Source organism: Zootoca vivipara, chromosome 8, assembly GCF_965207765.1.
Source record: "Zootoca vivipara chromosome 8, rZooViv2.hap1.1, whole genome shotgun sequence".
Classification (NCBI taxonomy): Eukaryota; Metazoa; Chordata; class Lepidosauria; order Squamata; family Lacertidae; genus Zootoca; species Zootoca vivipara.
In genome coordinates this window covers 7,820,386-7,838,677 of record NC_142591.1, presented here as the reverse complement: position 1 = coordinate 7,838,677, position 18,292 = coordinate 7,820,386, and the positions used below count along the sequence as shown (strand labels likewise).

Sequence of the window (18,292 nt, the reverse complement as noted above, 5' to 3'; positions counted from 1 at the left end):
CTCCTGGACCACATCTCTCACCTTCTTACACACCCTACTTTAGTGGTTTACCCATCTGAAATGTGCCCTTGAGCTCTGATAACTCTGGTCGATGGCCTGGAGGGAGGAGGGGGAGAGAAGGGTTTTGTGACTGTGTGAAGAAACCAGCATTCTGTAGAAAGGCACACTTCTCATTCATTGCTCTGCCTGCTTTCTGCACTGAGGTCCAGCTCTGAGGGCCTTCTGGCGGTTGCTTCACTGCAAGAAGCGAAGCTACAGGGGACCAGGCAGAGGGCCTTCTCGGTGGTGGCGCCCGCGCCCATCAAATGTAAAGGAAATAAGCAACTACCCGACTTTTAGAAGACATCTGAAGGCAGCCCTGTTTAGGGAAGTTTTTAATGTTTGAGGGTTTTATCGCACCAGTCAAACCCTATAGATGGAACAACCTCCCTGGCAAACATGGACATAGGCAAGAATTTTGTTGTTGGGCTTTTGGGGGGGGCGGAGATCACAGGTAACCCCCCCCCAAAAGGCATTATGGGGGGCAGGTTTCTGCTGGGTGGGCAGAACCTCAATTGAGTATTTTCAATGCTTTTCAATACGTTTTGTGGATTTGGGGGGGCATCAGCTTCCCCCCCCTCCATGGCTACACCCATGCTGCCAAAGGACCCCTGCTGATGCACATGGGATTTATGGGGGCGACTTCTCCCTTCCTCCTAACCCATCATCATCATCATCATCTCAACAGAGAACTGCTGCTTTGCTCTTATATTTCATTTTGTGTGACTTTCACGGAGATCCTGCTCGGCCCCTCTCCTAGGCAACCATGGGCCAGTCCACAAGCAGCACGCAGGGATCTCTGGCTGCTCACTTGTGGAGCAGATAAATGCTACTGAGGATCCCAGAAATTAGGGTAGATTTAGAAATGGGGCCCCAAGTCCAACAGTTACAGAAACCACGTCCCCACTATGTAGCGTCTACCTCTGCAGCAGAATAAAGTGACAGATTCCTGAGACAGGCAGGTGGCAGACATGATCGTTGCCTGCAGGCAGGAGATGACCTCTCTGGAGGAATCTATATGTTTGGGGGTTTGTTTGTTTTTAAAAGGATTCTTTAAGTAGAAAAGCATATCAGAAAGAAAGATTTTAAATTTTGGCTGTGTCCTTTGGTGTCAAATTTCAGCAGCGCCCTGTGCAATGCCCTGCTTCTCGCACTCCATTGTAAATTAAAATTGTGCCCCGGTGGCACACACACACACACACACACACACACACACACACACACACACACCTGTGGCACACACACTCCTAGGCAACTGAATCAATTGTGCTCCCCTAAATCTGCCTCTGGCCTAGTTTTACTCCTTGTTGTTGTTTTTAAATGAGGAAAATTAATTAAAACAAAAAACAAAACCAGTGACATTCTCCACCTGCAACCAGAAATGGTAACTTCATTCTTTCACTGTTGAAATTTACCACTTCGTTCTCTCCCTCTCTCTGAGAGATGGGCAAAGAAGCACACTCTTTACCTGCTCAGGAGCACTTTCACCTAGAATCATAGAATCGTAGAGTTGGAAGAGACCACAAGGGCCATCCAGTCCAACCCAGGAAACACTATCAAAGCATTCTTGACATATGCCTGTCAAGCCTCTGCTTAAAGACCTCCAAAGAAGGAGACTCCACCACACTCCTTGGTAGCAAATTCCACTGCCGAACAGCTCTTACTGTCAGGAAGTTCTTTCTAATGTAACCTATTGTTTTCCATATACAGTACAGTACTGTATTGCAAAGTTAAACCCTGGCAGCAAAGCTGATCTCTCCAGGGAAAATGGGCATGGAATAATCCCTGGTTCCCTATGCTCGCTCGCTCTCTCTCTCTCTCTCTCTCTCTCTCTCTCTCTCTCTCACACTCACACACACACACACACACACACACACACACACCCTCTCTTACGCTCCCTTGTCTGCATAATTTGACCGGCCCCCGCCCCTCTTGCTCCGCGGGGACAAAGGCAAAGTCGGCGAGCTTGCGCGCAAAGTCCCACGCCCCTCCTCTCTCTCCTTAGCGGAGAGGCGTCCTTCGCCTCTGCGTGGGAGGAGTAGGGGGGCGGCAACAGCAGGTGCTGGGCGGGACAGAGAGAGCTGCCCCCTCGGCAGAAGCCGGCCGGCTGCCCCCTCCCCGCCCTGCCCAAAGGAGGCTGCCGCCGCCGCCGCCCCCGGAGCGCAGCTGGGGCGCCTGGCCATGGAGAAGCGCACCTGGCGCGCCGCGCAGCCCCGACCTGTCCCCTCCTGCCTCGCCAGCGCAGCCTGCCGCCCCCGCCGCTCCTCTCGACGAGGCACCTTTTAGCCGCTGGGCGTCCTCCTCCCGCAGCAGCCAAGTGAATGAGGGCTCCGCTCATTCCTGCCATGCCTGCGCTTTAGGCTGCCGCTCCGGGGCATGCAGCTCTCTGCCACCCTGGCAGCGCGCTCCGCTTCCCTCTCCAAAACAGGAGCCAGGCGCACGGCGTCCGGGCTGCTCCGTCGCTAGGGGTGGTTTGCGGAGCTCCGCTTGGCGGGAGAGGATGCCGTCCAGCAGCCTGGCGGGCCTGTGGCTCTGGCTGCTCTTGGAAGCGCAGCTCAAGGTAGGTTCTCCCAGAACAGCTGTGCGAAAGCCTCCTCTCTTTTTTCTCTCTTACAAATTGCAGTAAAACCAATATTTGCCAATATTCGGTCATCTCCAAGGCAGGACCATCCCAAATACAGTATTTTAAAAATGCTGATTGCATTAAGAAGGACTTTGCAATATAGAGAGTCCATAAAGATATTCTGCTCCTTCTCAACTTTCTCCCTTTGCCTATATTTCTTAAATCTTTGTATATTTCCAACCAGAAGGGTGGGTTATAAATAATAGAATAATTATTGTTGTTATTATTATTGCCACCCCCTTCCCTTTTCCAGGGTGCACCTGTGACATGTGCAGGTCAAGCAGCCGCTGCCAGCCCAGATCTCCCTCCCTCTTTGCACTCTGAGTTGTTGGAGTTCACAGACAACAGTGGTAAGTGAGCAGAGTAGATCCTATATTGTATTAACCCTTGTGATTGGTTGTATTATGACAATAGCCTGTAAGGGCTATTGACTGGTGTCTAATGGAAATGATCTCTTTGGCTTCCTTTATAATTCTCTGCATATGCTCAGGAGCTCTTCTGAAACGGGGCTTTTAAAGCCCGGTGCCTGTTTACTCAGACATCAATGAGTTTCCATGTATTCAGGGAGACTTGCTTTCAAATAAGGGTGCATAGAATTGCAGTCACATGGTGAAATCCTGTGCATGCCTCCCGGGAAGTAAGCTCCATTGAGTTCAATGGGACCTGTGTCTTGGTAGGTGTGCATAGGGTTTGTATCTTTAATATGCTGTTTTATTTGGAGTGGTTGAGTGAGGTTCTGCCCATATTAATAGGATTAATAACGCATGCACCTGGGATCATGAAGTGTTTTGAAATAGGTGTTGCTAATGTTTAGATTCTGTGGCTGTTTTAGGCTACATGTCCAATGCAGGTCTACTGAGATGCAAGCCCCACTGGGCCCAATAGGGCTTTCTTCCAATTACAGCTTAATTCCAAAAACACACTTACGACTGGGCTGTAAACAAAACCTGCTGCTTTCTAGAAATGAATAGTGAAATCTCTCTGATTAATATGTTGATATCTGGAATAGCAGAGATTGTGAGACATGGGCCGTCCTTGATGTATTGCCTTTGATCGGCGTTAATGGATTTCCACAGGCACATAAATGTATATGCTATTTTAGCGTGGCTTTCTTAAATTAAACTGTTATATTTGTAACTGGCTTTCTTCCCGTCTGGAGTGGCTGCTGCCCTGCAACATAAGACCTAAGAATAATAACTTAATGGGTGAGGAAATCACATCCACACACATTCAAGCTAATGAGTAACTGTTGCCACCCTCAGTGAGGTCTTACTACATGGTGATAGGAGCCCGGAAGGAATGGTCTGCCCACTTGCTGAGTTGATTCACTCAGAATGGAGCCTCATTAACAATCCAAATATTGTGGGATGCAGAATCTGCCCCCTTTCCCCACAATTGTGAGCGGAGGAAGTTCAGCCTTTATTTTATTATTAAAAGGTAAAGTTAAGGTAAAGGCGCCCCTGACATCAGATCCAGTTGTGTCCGACTCTGGGGTTGCGGCGCTCATCTCGCTCTATAGGCCGAGGGAGCCGGCGTTTGTCTGCAGACAGCTTCCAGGTCATGTGGCCAGCATGACAAAGCTGCTTCTGGCAAACCAGAGCAGCGCACGGAAACGCCGTTTACCTTCCCGCCGAAGCGGTCCCTATTTATCTACTTGCACTTTGATGTGCTTTCGAACTGCTAGGTGGGCAGGAGCTGGGGCCAAACAATGGGAGCTCACCCCGTTGCAGGGATTCGAACCGCCAACCTTCTGATCAGCAAGCCCTAGACTCTGTGGTTTAACCCACAGCGCCACCTGGGTCCCATTTTATTATTATTAGGCTTATAAAACTTCCAGATGCAAAATAAGATAAGATAATCTTCATTGTCATTGCCCCCCTGCAGGAACGAAATTTCTCTGCTGCTCCATCCACTCAGATAAGGCACGCCACCTAAATTTTAAATATCAATTAAAACATCAATTAAACGATACAATACAAAATGACAAGTAAAAATAAGATAAGATGACTTCAAAGTCCAGACTTTCCATTTAAGGCCGAAATTTCTCTAGAGAAGAAACTTTTCTTGAGACGGCTTGTTCTTTCCTTCATTGTTCTGTATCTCCGTCCCGATGGCAGGAGCTCGAAGAGCCGGTGACCAGGATGCGATGGATCCCTTGATATGTCTAGTGCTTTCCTGTGGCACCTGGTGATATAGATTTCATAGAATCATAGAGTTGGAAGAGACCACAAGGGCCATCCAGTCCAACCCCCTGCCAAGCAGGAAACACTATCAAAGCATTCTTGACATATGCCTGTCAAGCCTCTGCTTAAAGACCTCCAAAGAAGGAGACTCCACCACTCCTTGGTAGCAAATTCCACTGCCAAACAGCTCTTACTGTCAGGAAGTTCTTCCTAACGTTTAGGTGGAATCTTCTTTCTTGTAGTTTGAATCCATTGCTCCGTGTCCGCTTCTCTTGAGTGATTTGTTCTAAGGTGAAGAGTGAGCAGCCAATAATGCTCTCCGCTGTTTTAATAATTCTGCACAACCCTATCCTATCCTGGGAATAACCCTACTGGAACCATCCTGTTCTGTATTAGTGTCAGAAAGCAACATGATTAAAGCACAATCGTTTTTAACTACTCACCTGGTTGCCATAGGTGATTAGGAAGGTCACCCAGGTGAGCGAGCAGGCTGTGTGAAGATGCGTGGAGTGTTTGTCCCTTCCTCTGACAAGTCACCTATGTTTCTGGTCAGGGGGTGGGGGCACACTTCATAGAAACCCAGCAAGATCACAACAGAGGTGTGCAGTGCTTGACCCCCGCCCCCTTTCAGCATCTCAGTTTGTTAACTATGCTGGGAGGCTTCCTCTTCCGCCCCCCTGCCCCCATGCACCATGGTGGAGTCATGCAGGCTCCCAGGGAAGGCACAGATTGCCTCTACCATTCTCTGGCAGCCTCGTGGATTTCCATACTGCATGATGCTCACAAAGCAAAGGCCATTGCCTCCCATCCAGCAGAGACACCAAAAAAGGACCAGCAGCAGATGAAAAGAACTGCCAGACTGGTGTCTTTTGACATGGAGCAAGTGGGCCTTGTGCATGCCTAACATGGAATCATAGAATTTGATGGGGGTCACAAGGCTCATCTAGTCCAACCCCCTGCAATGCATGAATCTTTTTGCCCAACGTGGGGCTCGAACCCATGACCCTGAGATTTAGAGTCTCAGGCTCAACCGACTGAGCTATCTGGATCGGGGTGTTAATCGGACACTTGAGCTTATTCACACGCACCATGCTTCTGTTTATATTCATACACTGACAGCACAACCCTTTGTCTATGTCAGTCCCACTGAGTTGAATGGGACCTACCCCCAGGTAAATATAGTTGGTTCACAGCAAAGGGGCTCTATTACCAGCCAACTAAGCTTCTTCTTTTCCAAAAAAAATTATTCATACACAACATAAACAAATAAAAACATACTACAACAGAATAAATACTAACAAATAAACAATATAATACAACAAAAACAATACTAAATTTTCTTACTTATCCATCTCTTAACATTGTAGGGTGACTTCCCCAGATACCCCCTTTCTGCGGTTTGCTATAAGTCATCTTTAGTAATTTCTAAATCATATTTTTACCACATTGAATATCTTATCTTTACCTCATTTCTTGCTTTATCTATTTAAATCATTTATATAATTTTTTCTTACTCACTAATCACTACTTCTACCCCTACAGCCTAAAACAACTTCCAGATATAGTCCATAATATCAAATATTGCAATATTTCTTTAAATAAATTTTAAATTTTGTCCAGTCTTCTTCCACCGACTCTTCTTCCTGGTCACGCAGTCTCCTGGTCAGCTCGGCCAGTTCCATAAAGTCCATCATCTTCATTTGCCATTCTTCCACAGTTGGTAATTCTTGGCTATCAAAATTCTTGCTCATATTGTGGCATACAGAAAGAAAATAACATCCTTTTGGGGAATTTCTTCCCCTACTATTCCAAGTAAAAAAGGCTTCTGGTTTTTTAGCAAATGTGTTTTTCAACACCTTTTCCAATTCATTATAAATCTTTTCCCAGAAGTCTTTTACTTTAGGGCACATCCACCACATATGGTAAAAGGTTCCTTCTACATCTTTACATTCCCAGCATTTATTATCATGTGTATGATAAATTTTTGCTAATTTTACCAGTGTTAAATACCATCTGTACATCATTTTCATTGTGTTTTCTCTCAATGTATTACATACTGTAAATTTAATACCTTTTTTCCACATAGAAACATAGAATCATAGAGTTGGAAGAGACCACAAGGGCCATCCTGTCCAACCCCCTGCCAAGCAGGAAACACCATCAAAACATTCCTGACAGATGACTGTCAAGCCTCCTCTTAAAGACCTCCAAAGAAGGAGACTCCACCACGCTCCTTGGCAGCAAATTCCACTGCCGAACAGCTCTTACTCTCAGGAAGTTCTTCCTAATGTTTAGGTGGAATCTTCTTTCTTGTAGCTTGAATCCATTGCTCCATGTCCGCTTCTCTGGAGCAGCAGAAAACAACCTTTCACCCTCTTCTATATGACATCTTTTTATATATTTGAACATGGCTATCATATCACCCCTTAACCTTCTCTTCTCCAAGCCATTCCTCATAAGGCATCGTTTCCAGGCCTTTGACCATTTTGGTTGCCCTCCTCTGGACACGTTCCAGCTTGTCAGTATCCTTCTTGAACTGTGGTGCCCAGAACTGGACACACTATTCCAGGTGAGGTCTGACCAGAGCAGAATACAGTGGTACTATTACTTCCCTTGATCTAGATGCTATACTCCTATTGATGCAGCCCAGAATTGCATTGGCTTTTTTAGCTGCTGCATCACACTGTGGACTCATGTCATGTTTGTGGTCTACCAAGACTCCTAGATCCTTTTCACATGTACTGCTCTCAAGCCAGGTGTCACCCATCCTTTATTTGTGCCTTTCATTTTCATTTTTCCCCAAGTGTAGCACTTTACATTTCTCCCTGTTAAAATTCATCTTGTTTGCTTTGGCCCAGTTGTCTAATCTGTTACGGTCATTTTGAAGTGTGATCCTGTACTCTGGGGTATTAGCCACCCCTCCCAATTTGGTGTCATCTGCAAATTTGCTCAGGATGCCCTCAAGCCCATCATCCAAGTTATTGATAAAGATGTTGAATAAGACTGGGCTCAAGAAAGAACCCTGTGGCACCCCACTAGTCACTTCTCTCCAGGATGAGGAGGAGCCATTGATGAGCACCCTTTGGGTTCGGTCAGTCAGCCGAATCAGCCCTTTGGGTTCGGTCAGTCAGCCAAATCCACTGAATGGTAGCATTGTCTAGCCCGCATTTTACCAGCTTCTTTACAAGAATATCACGGGACACAACCTCTCCCAATCCTCCATTATAATGTTGTGCCCCACATCCTTAGCCCATTCAATCATTACAGATTTCACCTGTTCATCTTTCGTGTGCCACCAGCCTCCTAAGCGTCTAGGCTGGATGCATGAGAATCAAACCCTCTTCTTGCAATCTCAGCAACCGGCGAGGAGGCAGGGCGCTTGCCATCTAGCCCACTGCCACCACCAAACACTCCAAACAAGCAGGTCTTTTTTTGGAAAATGTTGCAGGGCTGTGACTTTTGAGAGCCAATTTACAAGTCTGTATTAAAAGAAGTTGTGCTTGTGGAGATAAGAAGGGAAACGCCAGGGGGTGCTGAATAGTGAACCTTAATAGCCTGAAACATTCAGTGAAGGTCTCCCTGGAATTCAAGTGGAACTTTCTCGTTAAGTTTATCGGGACTTTTATTTGAGACGCTCTCAAGATAGCATTTGGGGAAACCGCTTTCCTTTGTAGATTGGGACTAGATGGATTAAACACATGGCTTCTGGCAAAGATGGAGCCGCCGTGTGTATAATTCTCCCCTTCCCCTTTATTGCGTCTAGTAAGGATTATCTGGGCCCTAAACACAAGATTACTCACATCCTCACTGCTATTGGAATAAGTTATGTGTTATCATCTACCCTTGAGATGCAGTGTAAATGCTAGGTCCGTAATCGCTAGGAAAATGCATCTGCTTTAAAAAAAAAATTGTGATAATGGATTAATGAATCATAGAATTGTAGAGTTGGAAGGGACCCCAAGGGTCATATAGTCCAAGCTCCTGCTATGCAGGAATGCAAAAAGGCTGTGTCCACAAAACTCCCATTTACTGCAGGGGTGGGACACTGGATCCAGCCCACAACCCCGTGGGCCAGTTTTGACAGGTCCACCTGTCAATCACTTGATGTCACAGTGAAATCAAACCACTCCAGTCTTAAGAAATCCCTGCGTGAACCCAAAGCAATGCCTACCAAAAGTAGTGGGAGGACTTTCATTTGAAAAAGTCTCAAACTACAAGAAAGAAGCTTCCACCTAAACACTAGGAAGAACTTCCTGACAGTAAGAGCTGTTCAACAGTGGAATTTGCTGCCAAGGAGTGTGGTGGAGTCTCCTTCTTTGGAGGTTTTAAGCAGAGGCTTGACAGCCATCTGTCAGGAAAGCTTTGATGGTGTTTCTTGCTTGGCAGGGGGTTGGACTGGATGGCCCTTGTGGTCTCTTCCAACTCTATGATTCTATGATTCACTGCAAGCAAAGGATGAGCAGCTGATTGTAAAGCACTCTGCATTCCTAATGAGCAGCTCTCTAGTGGAGCCAGACCCAGCAGCACTGTCAGGGCAGTCAGCAAGACTCCTTGCAAAGAAACCACCTTCCTATTGTTCCTTTGGAGTGACATCCTTACCTGCCCCTAACATGTGACACATGTGATGTCAGGTGTGGAGGCAGCTGGTCATGGTTTGGAGGGGATGGCCTTAAGGGCCAAATTTGGACTCATGGTGCATTTAATGAAACCTATTGATCAGAGGTTTTCCCACCCCTGATTTGAGATCTCTCTTGCCCCTTCTGCACTCTCCATTTAAATCAGCAACATACCCACAGTCAAGCCTCACCTCAGAGAATCCTAACTGTAGTTTGTTGTGGGTGCTGAGAGTTCCTAGGAGACCCCTGTTTCCTTTCATAGAGCTACCCAGGGCGATTTAACAATCAAGCCCTCCTCCCAGGGGACATTTTCAGTAGCCAGGTTGCAACAGGAAATCTGTGCGTACAAATGCATGCAAACACTTGCATTTGCACCTGCCGCCGTCCATGCTGGCGAAAGTTCTGACTTCTCTCCATTGGCTGCTTACAGAATATGTTATTGTGACAGCATATGAAGTAGACCGAAATGGGGATTATGTAAGTCATGGAGTTGCACACCATGAAAGGAGGAAGAGAGAAGCATCAGAGGGAGAAACTGACTCGCTGCACCTCCATTTCCATGGATTTGGCCACGACTTCCAGCTTGACCTTAAGACTTCAGATTTTCTCGTGGCGCCTGGATTTACAATACAGACCCTGGGCAAGGGGAGAACCAAGTCAATACACACCTACCCAGCAGAAGACTTTTGCTTTTATCAAGGTGTCTTGCGGTTGCACAAAAACTCGTCTGTAGCACTTTCAACATGCGGAGGCTTGGTAAGTAAAGATGCAACAAGTTGAGGGGGGAAATTAAATGCAAAATGTCGTAGCTATTGCAATGAAATTCAGGATGGATGTGCAGGCAAAACATCTGTGGAAGCTTCAAAAGGAGGAGACTTTGTGTTGTTGTTGTTTTAAAATATGTTTTTATCTATGAAACATTTTACAAGGAGAATGTACCGGCAAACATACATTTTACTGCCACATGTATTGCATAGGTATGTGGTTGAGTGTGTGAGAAATATAGATACATAAAACAAACGTATCAGCACATATAATATTATGCATAATTTTGCAAAAGCTATAATTCCACCCACCCACCCACCTCTATTCACGGGGAGCGTTTATTGTAAGAATGTCAGAGCGCAGCTCCCAGTGGACAATATGTAGTGCCTCATCACAAGCCTGGATTTGCGTAATGCCAGGGTCATGAAAGGGAGCAAAAGTGAAGGCAGGTTTTAAAATGGCAGTGGCCATAGAACTGGAGCAAGGAGGGAGAACCACTAAGAGGATGAAAATTGGGATTTTAAACAGTAGGTTTTGAGTAGAGCGAGCAGGGAGTGGCACTGAGGCGGGGATGTGGCAATTTAAAACAAGGTTTGAGAACAGTGAAAAGGGAATTTGGAAAACTTGTTCATTTCTGTATTGTACCTACCTCTGCTACAGTGGTCCCTCGACTTACGAATTACTCGACATCCGTAGGTTTCGACTTACATACGGGACAAATGGCTGCACGCTTACGAATTTTTCTACATCCGAACGGAAACCGTTGGCGACTTTAAATGCGGGGTTTTTTTTACTTACAAATTTTTACATGCGGTTTTTTTGGCTTACAGTGGTGCCTCGCTAGACGAATTTAATTCGTTCCATGGGTCTTTTCTTATAACGAAAAATTCGTCTAGTGAATCCCATAGGAATGCACTGGAATTTTTTTGAATTTTTTCCCCCCATAGGAACGCATTAATTGAATTTCAATGCATTCCTATGGGAAACCGCGATTCGCTAGACGAATTTTTCATAAAACGAATTCGTCTAGCGAGGCAACCTCCGCTCGAAAAATCCTTTCGTTAAGCAGAAATTTTGTTAAGCAGGGCATTCATTAAGCGAGGCACCACTGTACAAATTTTTCCGAATTTTTTTTCCTATGGGAAACCGCGTTTCGACTTCCAAACTTTTCGACCTACGAATGTGCATTCGGAACGGATTAAGTTCATAAGTTGAGGGACCACTGTAGTTCTTTTCATTGAAACAGGTGCTTAAAAAACACAGCTCCCCAGTAGCCTTCCATCCCTGCTTCGCTCAAACCTCTGCTGTTGTTTAAAACTGCCATTTTCTTCTCAGTATCTTTCCATCCCTGCTTCATTCATTCTGCCAGTGTGAGCTGCATTCAGCCTGGTGTGCCACAAGTTGTGCAAACGTGGTATATGCAGGTACATCGAAACAGGTAATCCAGGAAGCCATTATTGGTTGTGGCTCCCTTTGTATTCAGGCAGTTTTAAACACATGCTTGCTGCTCCATCGTGTTGGAAGTGCCCCTTAGAGTAGGGTATTGGCTAAGGGTGGAAATCAGTGTTACACCATGATGAGCGTTTTATTTGTGCAAACATTTCAGCTTAGCAGACAGAACAACCCCCTTCCCCCCCATACACTGTTCTGGGTGTTTTCCACATGGGGGAAAGCCCCATTACTTAAGCAAAAGTCCTTGCATATGCCTTGTTGGGTGAATCCCACCCTACGTGGGATGAATATCTGTACATAAACACTGGAAGTTCAGTGAAGCTGGCATTAATTTTCTGCAGAGATGATTTCACTGAATATATTTTGCTGCTGAATAATTTGATGTTCATCAAGAGTGCCAGGGATGATGTTATCTTCTCTTGTTTGACCTAAAGGCGCATCTCCACCCAAAGGCGGTTTCTGTAACTTCATAAAACTATTTTTGCACTCAGAGATGTTCAGGTTTTAGCTGAAAACTTACTGAAGTGCTGCACTTAGTCAGCTCCTATTACATGTCCTCTATCACATGTTCATGTGAATACACATGTGGAGAATCGCTGTTGGTCAGAGTTCTAAGTCAGGTGGACTGTTTACCTGACTCTTTTATAAGGCAGTTCCTTATGGTTCGTTCACACATGCAAATCATCAAAACCTGTGACAGTGGCATGTGGGAATCAGCCCTTGGTCCTACCTTAAAGGAGATAATTCATTTTGCAAAGCTTACATGAAAGCCTACTGACATCATGTTGGGATGTGCAGTCGTGGAGGTAACCATCAAATAATTTGGTTGGTACGACTAAAGTATCTCCACATACTCATGGACAAAGTTTGTTTGTCAGTCACTGCTTTCCAGTCACTGGGAGCTGCAAAACAGTCAGCTGAAACAATCAACTCTTGCTTGAGTTGAGTACATTTGAAGGATTTGAAGGTAAAGGTACCCCTGAATGTTAGGTTCAGTCGCGGACAACTCTGGGGTTGCAGCACTCATCTCGCTCTATAGGCCGCCATTTACTTTCCCGCTGGGGCAGTACCTATTTATCTACTTGCAGTTTGACGTGCTTTCGAACTGCTAGGTTGGCAAGAGCTGGGACCAAGCAATGGGAGCTCACCCCGTTGCAGGGATTCGAACCGCCGCTGACCTTCTGATTGACAAGCCCTAGGGTCTGTGGTTTACACAGCGCCACCCATGTCCACATGGTTTTAGGGATGCACAAACATCCCTTCATTTACTTTGAAGGAGCTCCCTCAAAGGGATCCTTTGTGAAGCTCTAACTGAGCAAATGCAAAACCCTTCCAGGTGACACTTGGCCTGCCCCTGTGCTTGACATGTTAAAAACCCAGGCTGAAGACGTTCCTCTTTGTCCAGGCGATTGGATCATGAACTGCATTGCATTCAGAGTGTGGCCCTGTAAATATTTCTCACTGCTGTTTTACTATGTTTTTATGTTTGATTTATTGATCTTGTGCTGTTAACTGGCCTATGATCAGGAATGGAGGAAGGAGAGGATATAAAAAATAAACTAATTGTGGCAATGTTAGGGATGTGGGTTAGGATATATTATTAGATAGATCCTATCCAAGCTTGTGTTATCAAGCTTCCAATATCAGCAGAGTGACATTCCCCTTTTGTGCGCAACAAAACGTGAGCGTTAGGTTTGCTAGAACCTCTACAACAATATTATACTTCCTGGAAAAAACCCTTTGTCCCTCCTAAAAGAAATACACAACACAGTGTTCATAAAATAAGATAGAGTTTACTTACAGGTTCATCCTGAGTTAACAGCATAATCTCAGAAAGGCAGGCTTATGTAGAAAAGTTACAAATATATACATCTGGAGTCTACTTAGTAAAGTAAGGCTCCATCTGGTCTCTCTCTTGGCAGCAGGCCGAGAGGGAGAACCATCCTAACTGTAAATTCTCTGGAGATTTGTTCCCATGGAAGAAGAGATGGCTAAGAGAGAGAATGGCTGCTGGCTAGGGGCTTTTCTCTGCCAGCTAATCCATCTCATCTGCATGTCCGGAGAAACAGGAAGCTGAACTTAGTCAGGTGTTCCTCCAGGTGAGTTCCTCTTAGTGGACACTCTAGGAACTGTTGTGACTTGTCTGCCCCAGTATTCCATCCCACACTAATTAACTAGCTAAATAAATAAAACAGTCATGGCCACTGGAACTCTTGCTTGTTGTCTCTGCCACCTTCCCCCACTCCCCAGCCAAGCCAGGGCTGGCTCTAAGGCAAGCCTGGGTGGTGCAGGGCACAGGGCCGCCAGGGGGGCACCGCGTGGCTGCGCCCGCTGCAGCAGCGCTGCGCCCACCAGACAGCCACGGTGAGAAATGGGGTGGGGCGGCACCGGAGCGATCATCGCACCATGGCTTCCGGGCGCCAAGCTATCCTCCCAACTTTGGGTAGAAGAAGGGGGCCCTATTGATGACAGAGGTTGCTCTCCTCAGTGGGAAAATAAAGCTCTGCCCAAGAGCTGGATCCAGTTCTAATTTCTGCTGCGCTCACAGCCACTCCTGTCTCCTTCCACCCTGACGTAAGTTTGGAGCATCCTTGGGTGGCAGCCGATGGGGAAGCAGTGGCTGCAGAAAGAGCGGAGGCCACTGGTTTTGTGGGTCAAGCAATCCTTGAGAAGGATACTGCTTGACCTCTGCCACCTCATGAGTAGACCTCTGGACACCCCTTGAGACTCAGCTGCTGTAACAGCAGAGGCAAGATCCTGGTGGATGCAAGCGATTTTTCTCCGCAAAATGTTTTGTGAACAAGTCACAGTGAGCTGCTGTTGGTTCTGGGCCAGACTGTCAAAGACTCTGCACAATGAGGATGCAATGGAGGCAGCAAAGTTTGTCTTCTTTGCTGCCTTTCCTGCCACTAGGTTGATGAGCTTCTCCTACTTTGAGTAATAACACTGTTCCCTACGATGGCACAGCCATTTGTGCAAGTCATTGATTGATACTTGAGTCAACACATTTTGCACCATAAGAGAAAAAAAATGAACAGCAGCACTAGTGTAACACCTTCCAACAATTACCAAGTATCAATCAAGCTTTCAAATTGCAAATTGCACAGAGAGAGAAAAAATATGTTGCATCAAAAAGTTGGGAAATTAATGGTTAGCAATGAAGGCTGCCATAATCAATTACCATAATCAAGGACAAAAGTGGTAAGGACCTAACAGAAGCAGAAGACATCAAGAAGAGGTGGCAAGAATACACAGAGGAATTATACCAGAAAGATATGGAGGTCTCGTACACCCCAGGTAGTGTGGTTGCTGACCTTGAGCCAGACATCTTGGAGAGTGAAGTCAAATGGGCCTTAGAAAGCACTGCTAATAACAAGGCCAGTGGAAGTGATGATATTCCAGCTGAACTATTTAAAATTTTAAAAGATGATGCTGTTAAGGTGCTACACCCAATATGCCAGCAAGTTTGGAAAACTCAGCAATGGCCAGAGGATTGGAGAAGATCAGTCTACATCCCAATTCCAAGATCAGTCTACATCCAAGATCAGTCTACAGCAGTCTACATTCTACATTCTACATCATTCTACATTCTACATCATTCTACATTCTACATCATTCTACATTCTACACCAGTCTACATTCCAAGATCAGTCTACATCCCAATTCCAAAGAAGGGCAGTGCCAAAGAATGCTCCAACTACCACACAATTGCGCTCATTTCACACGCTAGCAAGGTTATGCTTAAAATTCTACAAGGCAGGCTTAGGCAGTATGTGGACCGAGAACTCCCAGAAGTGCAAGCTGGATTTCGAAAGGGCAGAGGAACCACAGACCAAATAGCAAACATGCGCTGGATTATGGAGAAAGCTAGAGAGTTCCAGAAAAACGTCTACTTCTGCTTCATTGACTATGCAAAAGCCTTTGACTGTGTCGACCACAGCAAACTATGGCAAGTTCTTAAAGAAATGGGAGTGCCTGAAATGGGAGTGCCTGATCACCTCATCTGTCTCCTGAGAAATCTCTATGTGGGACAAGAAGCTACAGTTAGAACTGGATATGGAACAACTGAGTGGTTCAAAATTGGGAAAGGAGTACGACAAGGTTGTATATTGTCTCCCTGCTTATTTAACTTATATGCAGAATTCATCATGCGAAAGGCTGGACTAGATGAATCCCAAGCCGGAATTAAGATTGCCGGAAGAAATATCAACAACCTCAGATATGCAGATGACACAACCTTGATGGCAGAAAGCGAGGAGGAATTAAAGAACCTTTTAATGAGGGTGAAAGAGGAGAGCGCAAAATATGGTCTGAAGCTCAACATCAAAAAAACCAAGATCATGGCCACTGGTCCCATCACCTCCTGGCAAATAGAAGGGGAAGAAATGGGGGCAGTGAGAGATTTTACTTTCTTGGGCTCCTTGATCACTGCAGATGGTGACAGCAGTCACGAAATTAAAAGACGCCTGCTTCTTGGGAGAAAAGCAATGACAAACCTAGACAGCATCTTAAAAAGCAGCAGAGACATCACCTTGCCGACAAAGGTCCGTATAGTTAAAGCTATGGTTTTCCCAGTAGTGATGTATGGAAGTGAGAGCTGGACCATAAAGAAGGCTGATCGCCGAAGAATTGATGCTTTTGAATTATGGTGCTGGAGGAGACTCTTGAGAGTCCCATGGACTGCAAGAAGATCAAACCTATCCATTCTTAAGGAAATCAGCCCTGAGTGCTCCCTGGAAGGACAGATCGTGAAGCTGAGGCTCCAATACTTTGGCCACCTCATGAGAAGAGAAGAATCCTTGGAAAAGACCCTGATGTTGGGAAAGATTGAGGGCACTAGGAGAAGGGGACGACAGAGGACAAGATGGTTGGACAGTGTTCTCGAAGCTACGAACATGAGTTTGACCAAATTGCGGGAGGCAGTGCAAGACAGGAGTGCCTGGCGTGCTATGGTCCATGGGGTCACGAAGAGTCGGACACGACTAAACGACTAAACAATGAAGGCTGCTCTCTTTTTGAATTTATTTGGATCTTCTCTAGCACTGAGCAAAACACACACTTGCTTGATGTATTCAGCACTTAGCATTTGGACCTCTAAGAAGCAGTAATTATATACTGTTGTGTAGTTTATTATGTTCATGAACCACTCCAGTGACCAGGTGGCTATGGCATCCGCCTTTATGCCCAACTCCCCAAACTATAACCTATCTTTTTTTTATCTTGCATATCTGGGTTAATTTGTTTCCAACAGTCATTCATGATTTTCTTGCTGTGAAAATCATTCATGATTTTCTTGCTGTGAAAATCCCTTTGGTTCCACTCTGAAAAGCTTTGACGAAACCAGTAGTAAATTCGTTCCAATTCATTCAAACTTACCTTTTGCCCCACACTTTCTGGGCACAGGTCTGTGCTGGGTTTTTTTCACCCCAGAGCTTTCCCCACAGAGGATTGGCAGGATTATTGTAATAACCTGCAGTTTTATAAGAATACAGTCATACCTCGGTTTAAGTACGCTTTGGTTTGAGTACTTTCAGTTTAAGTACTCTGTGAACTCATCTGGAACGGATTAATCCACTTTCCATTACGTTCAATGGGAAAGTTCGCTTCAGGTTAAGTACGCTTCAGGTTAAGGACAGACTTCCGGAACCAATTGTGTACTTAAACCGAGGTACCACTGTATATATTTAAAGTAGATGAGCAAATTAATTTAATTGAGATATGCAGAAATACCTTTAAAAATAAATTTAAGGAACCTCAGAAAGAGAGGGAAGGAAGTCAAGTTTTGAAATGTTAAAATGATTGTAAAGTTATTGAAATGTATAAAACTGAAAATCATAAATAAAATTAAATATATATAAGAACTTTCCCCACAAATACCCACTTTTTTAAAGCTGAAGCGCAACAAACGGCAAGTCGAGTTTTCTGTGAATTGCCATTTGCTCCAATTCAGCAGTGAAGAGCAGGTTTTGGCAGGGAAGCATGTGGGAGGGGAAGAGAGAAAGAGAGAGCACTCAGACACAAAGCTTTAAAGCATCGACTGTGCCTGGAAAGTGGATAAACCCTTGTCATGAGTACAGGTATGTCTGCAGCTACTCATTTGCATGTTCAGACCCAGAGACCTCCCCCCTAAATAAACACACATTTGACTCAAATTTTAGTTTTGGTTTTTGGCAGAATTTAGGCCACAACTTTATTGATTGCAGAAAAGTGAGTGGTTGCATAGGCTCTGGTTCAACTAGCTCCCTACACCCTTGCAGGTAGCGCTGACCCAGAGCTCCATCATAGGTCAGCCAAGGGTGAACACCTGAGGTAGGTAGGAAGCCCCGGAACAGACTCTGTTCACTCCCCAGATGTTCCCCTGGACTCAGGCACGGGCACAACCCCCTCTCGGGGGTTGACCAAACCAAGTTGAGTCCCTGGATTCTTTTAACGGAATACCCTTCACATAGGGATGGCGAGACCGTTCTCCCATCCCTATCACCTGAACCAGTGCCTATCCGCAACCTTACAAGTTGTGACGATTTCCTACGCGGCAGGCGAAACCCAAACGGCAAGAGCCAATTAGCCAAGTGGGGATAATTCCCAACAACAGATGACACACGATGGCATAGCAA

The 18,292-nt window shown here is 45.5% G+C and overlaps 1 protein-coding gene across 1 annotated transcript in view; it reads left to right on the top strand.

Annotated features, from left to right (window-relative positions):
• The first annotated feature begins 2,111 nt into the window (after positions 1-2,111).
• Positions 2,112-18,292, top strand: part of ADAMTS16 (ADAM metallopeptidase with thrombospondin type 1 motif 16) — an 86,081-nt gene continuing 69,900 nt past the window's right edge. Inside the window, exons 1-3 of the mRNA XM_035101543.3 lie at positions 2,112-2,599; positions 2,916-3,012; positions 9,892-10,217. Of these exons, the coding sequence (XP_034957434.3) occupies positions 2,540-2,599; positions 2,916-3,012; positions 9,892-10,217 (483 nt within the window). The 5' untranslated portion in view covers positions 2,112-2,539. The remainder of the gene's footprint in view (positions 2,600-2,915; positions 3,013-9,891; positions 10,218-18,292) is intronic.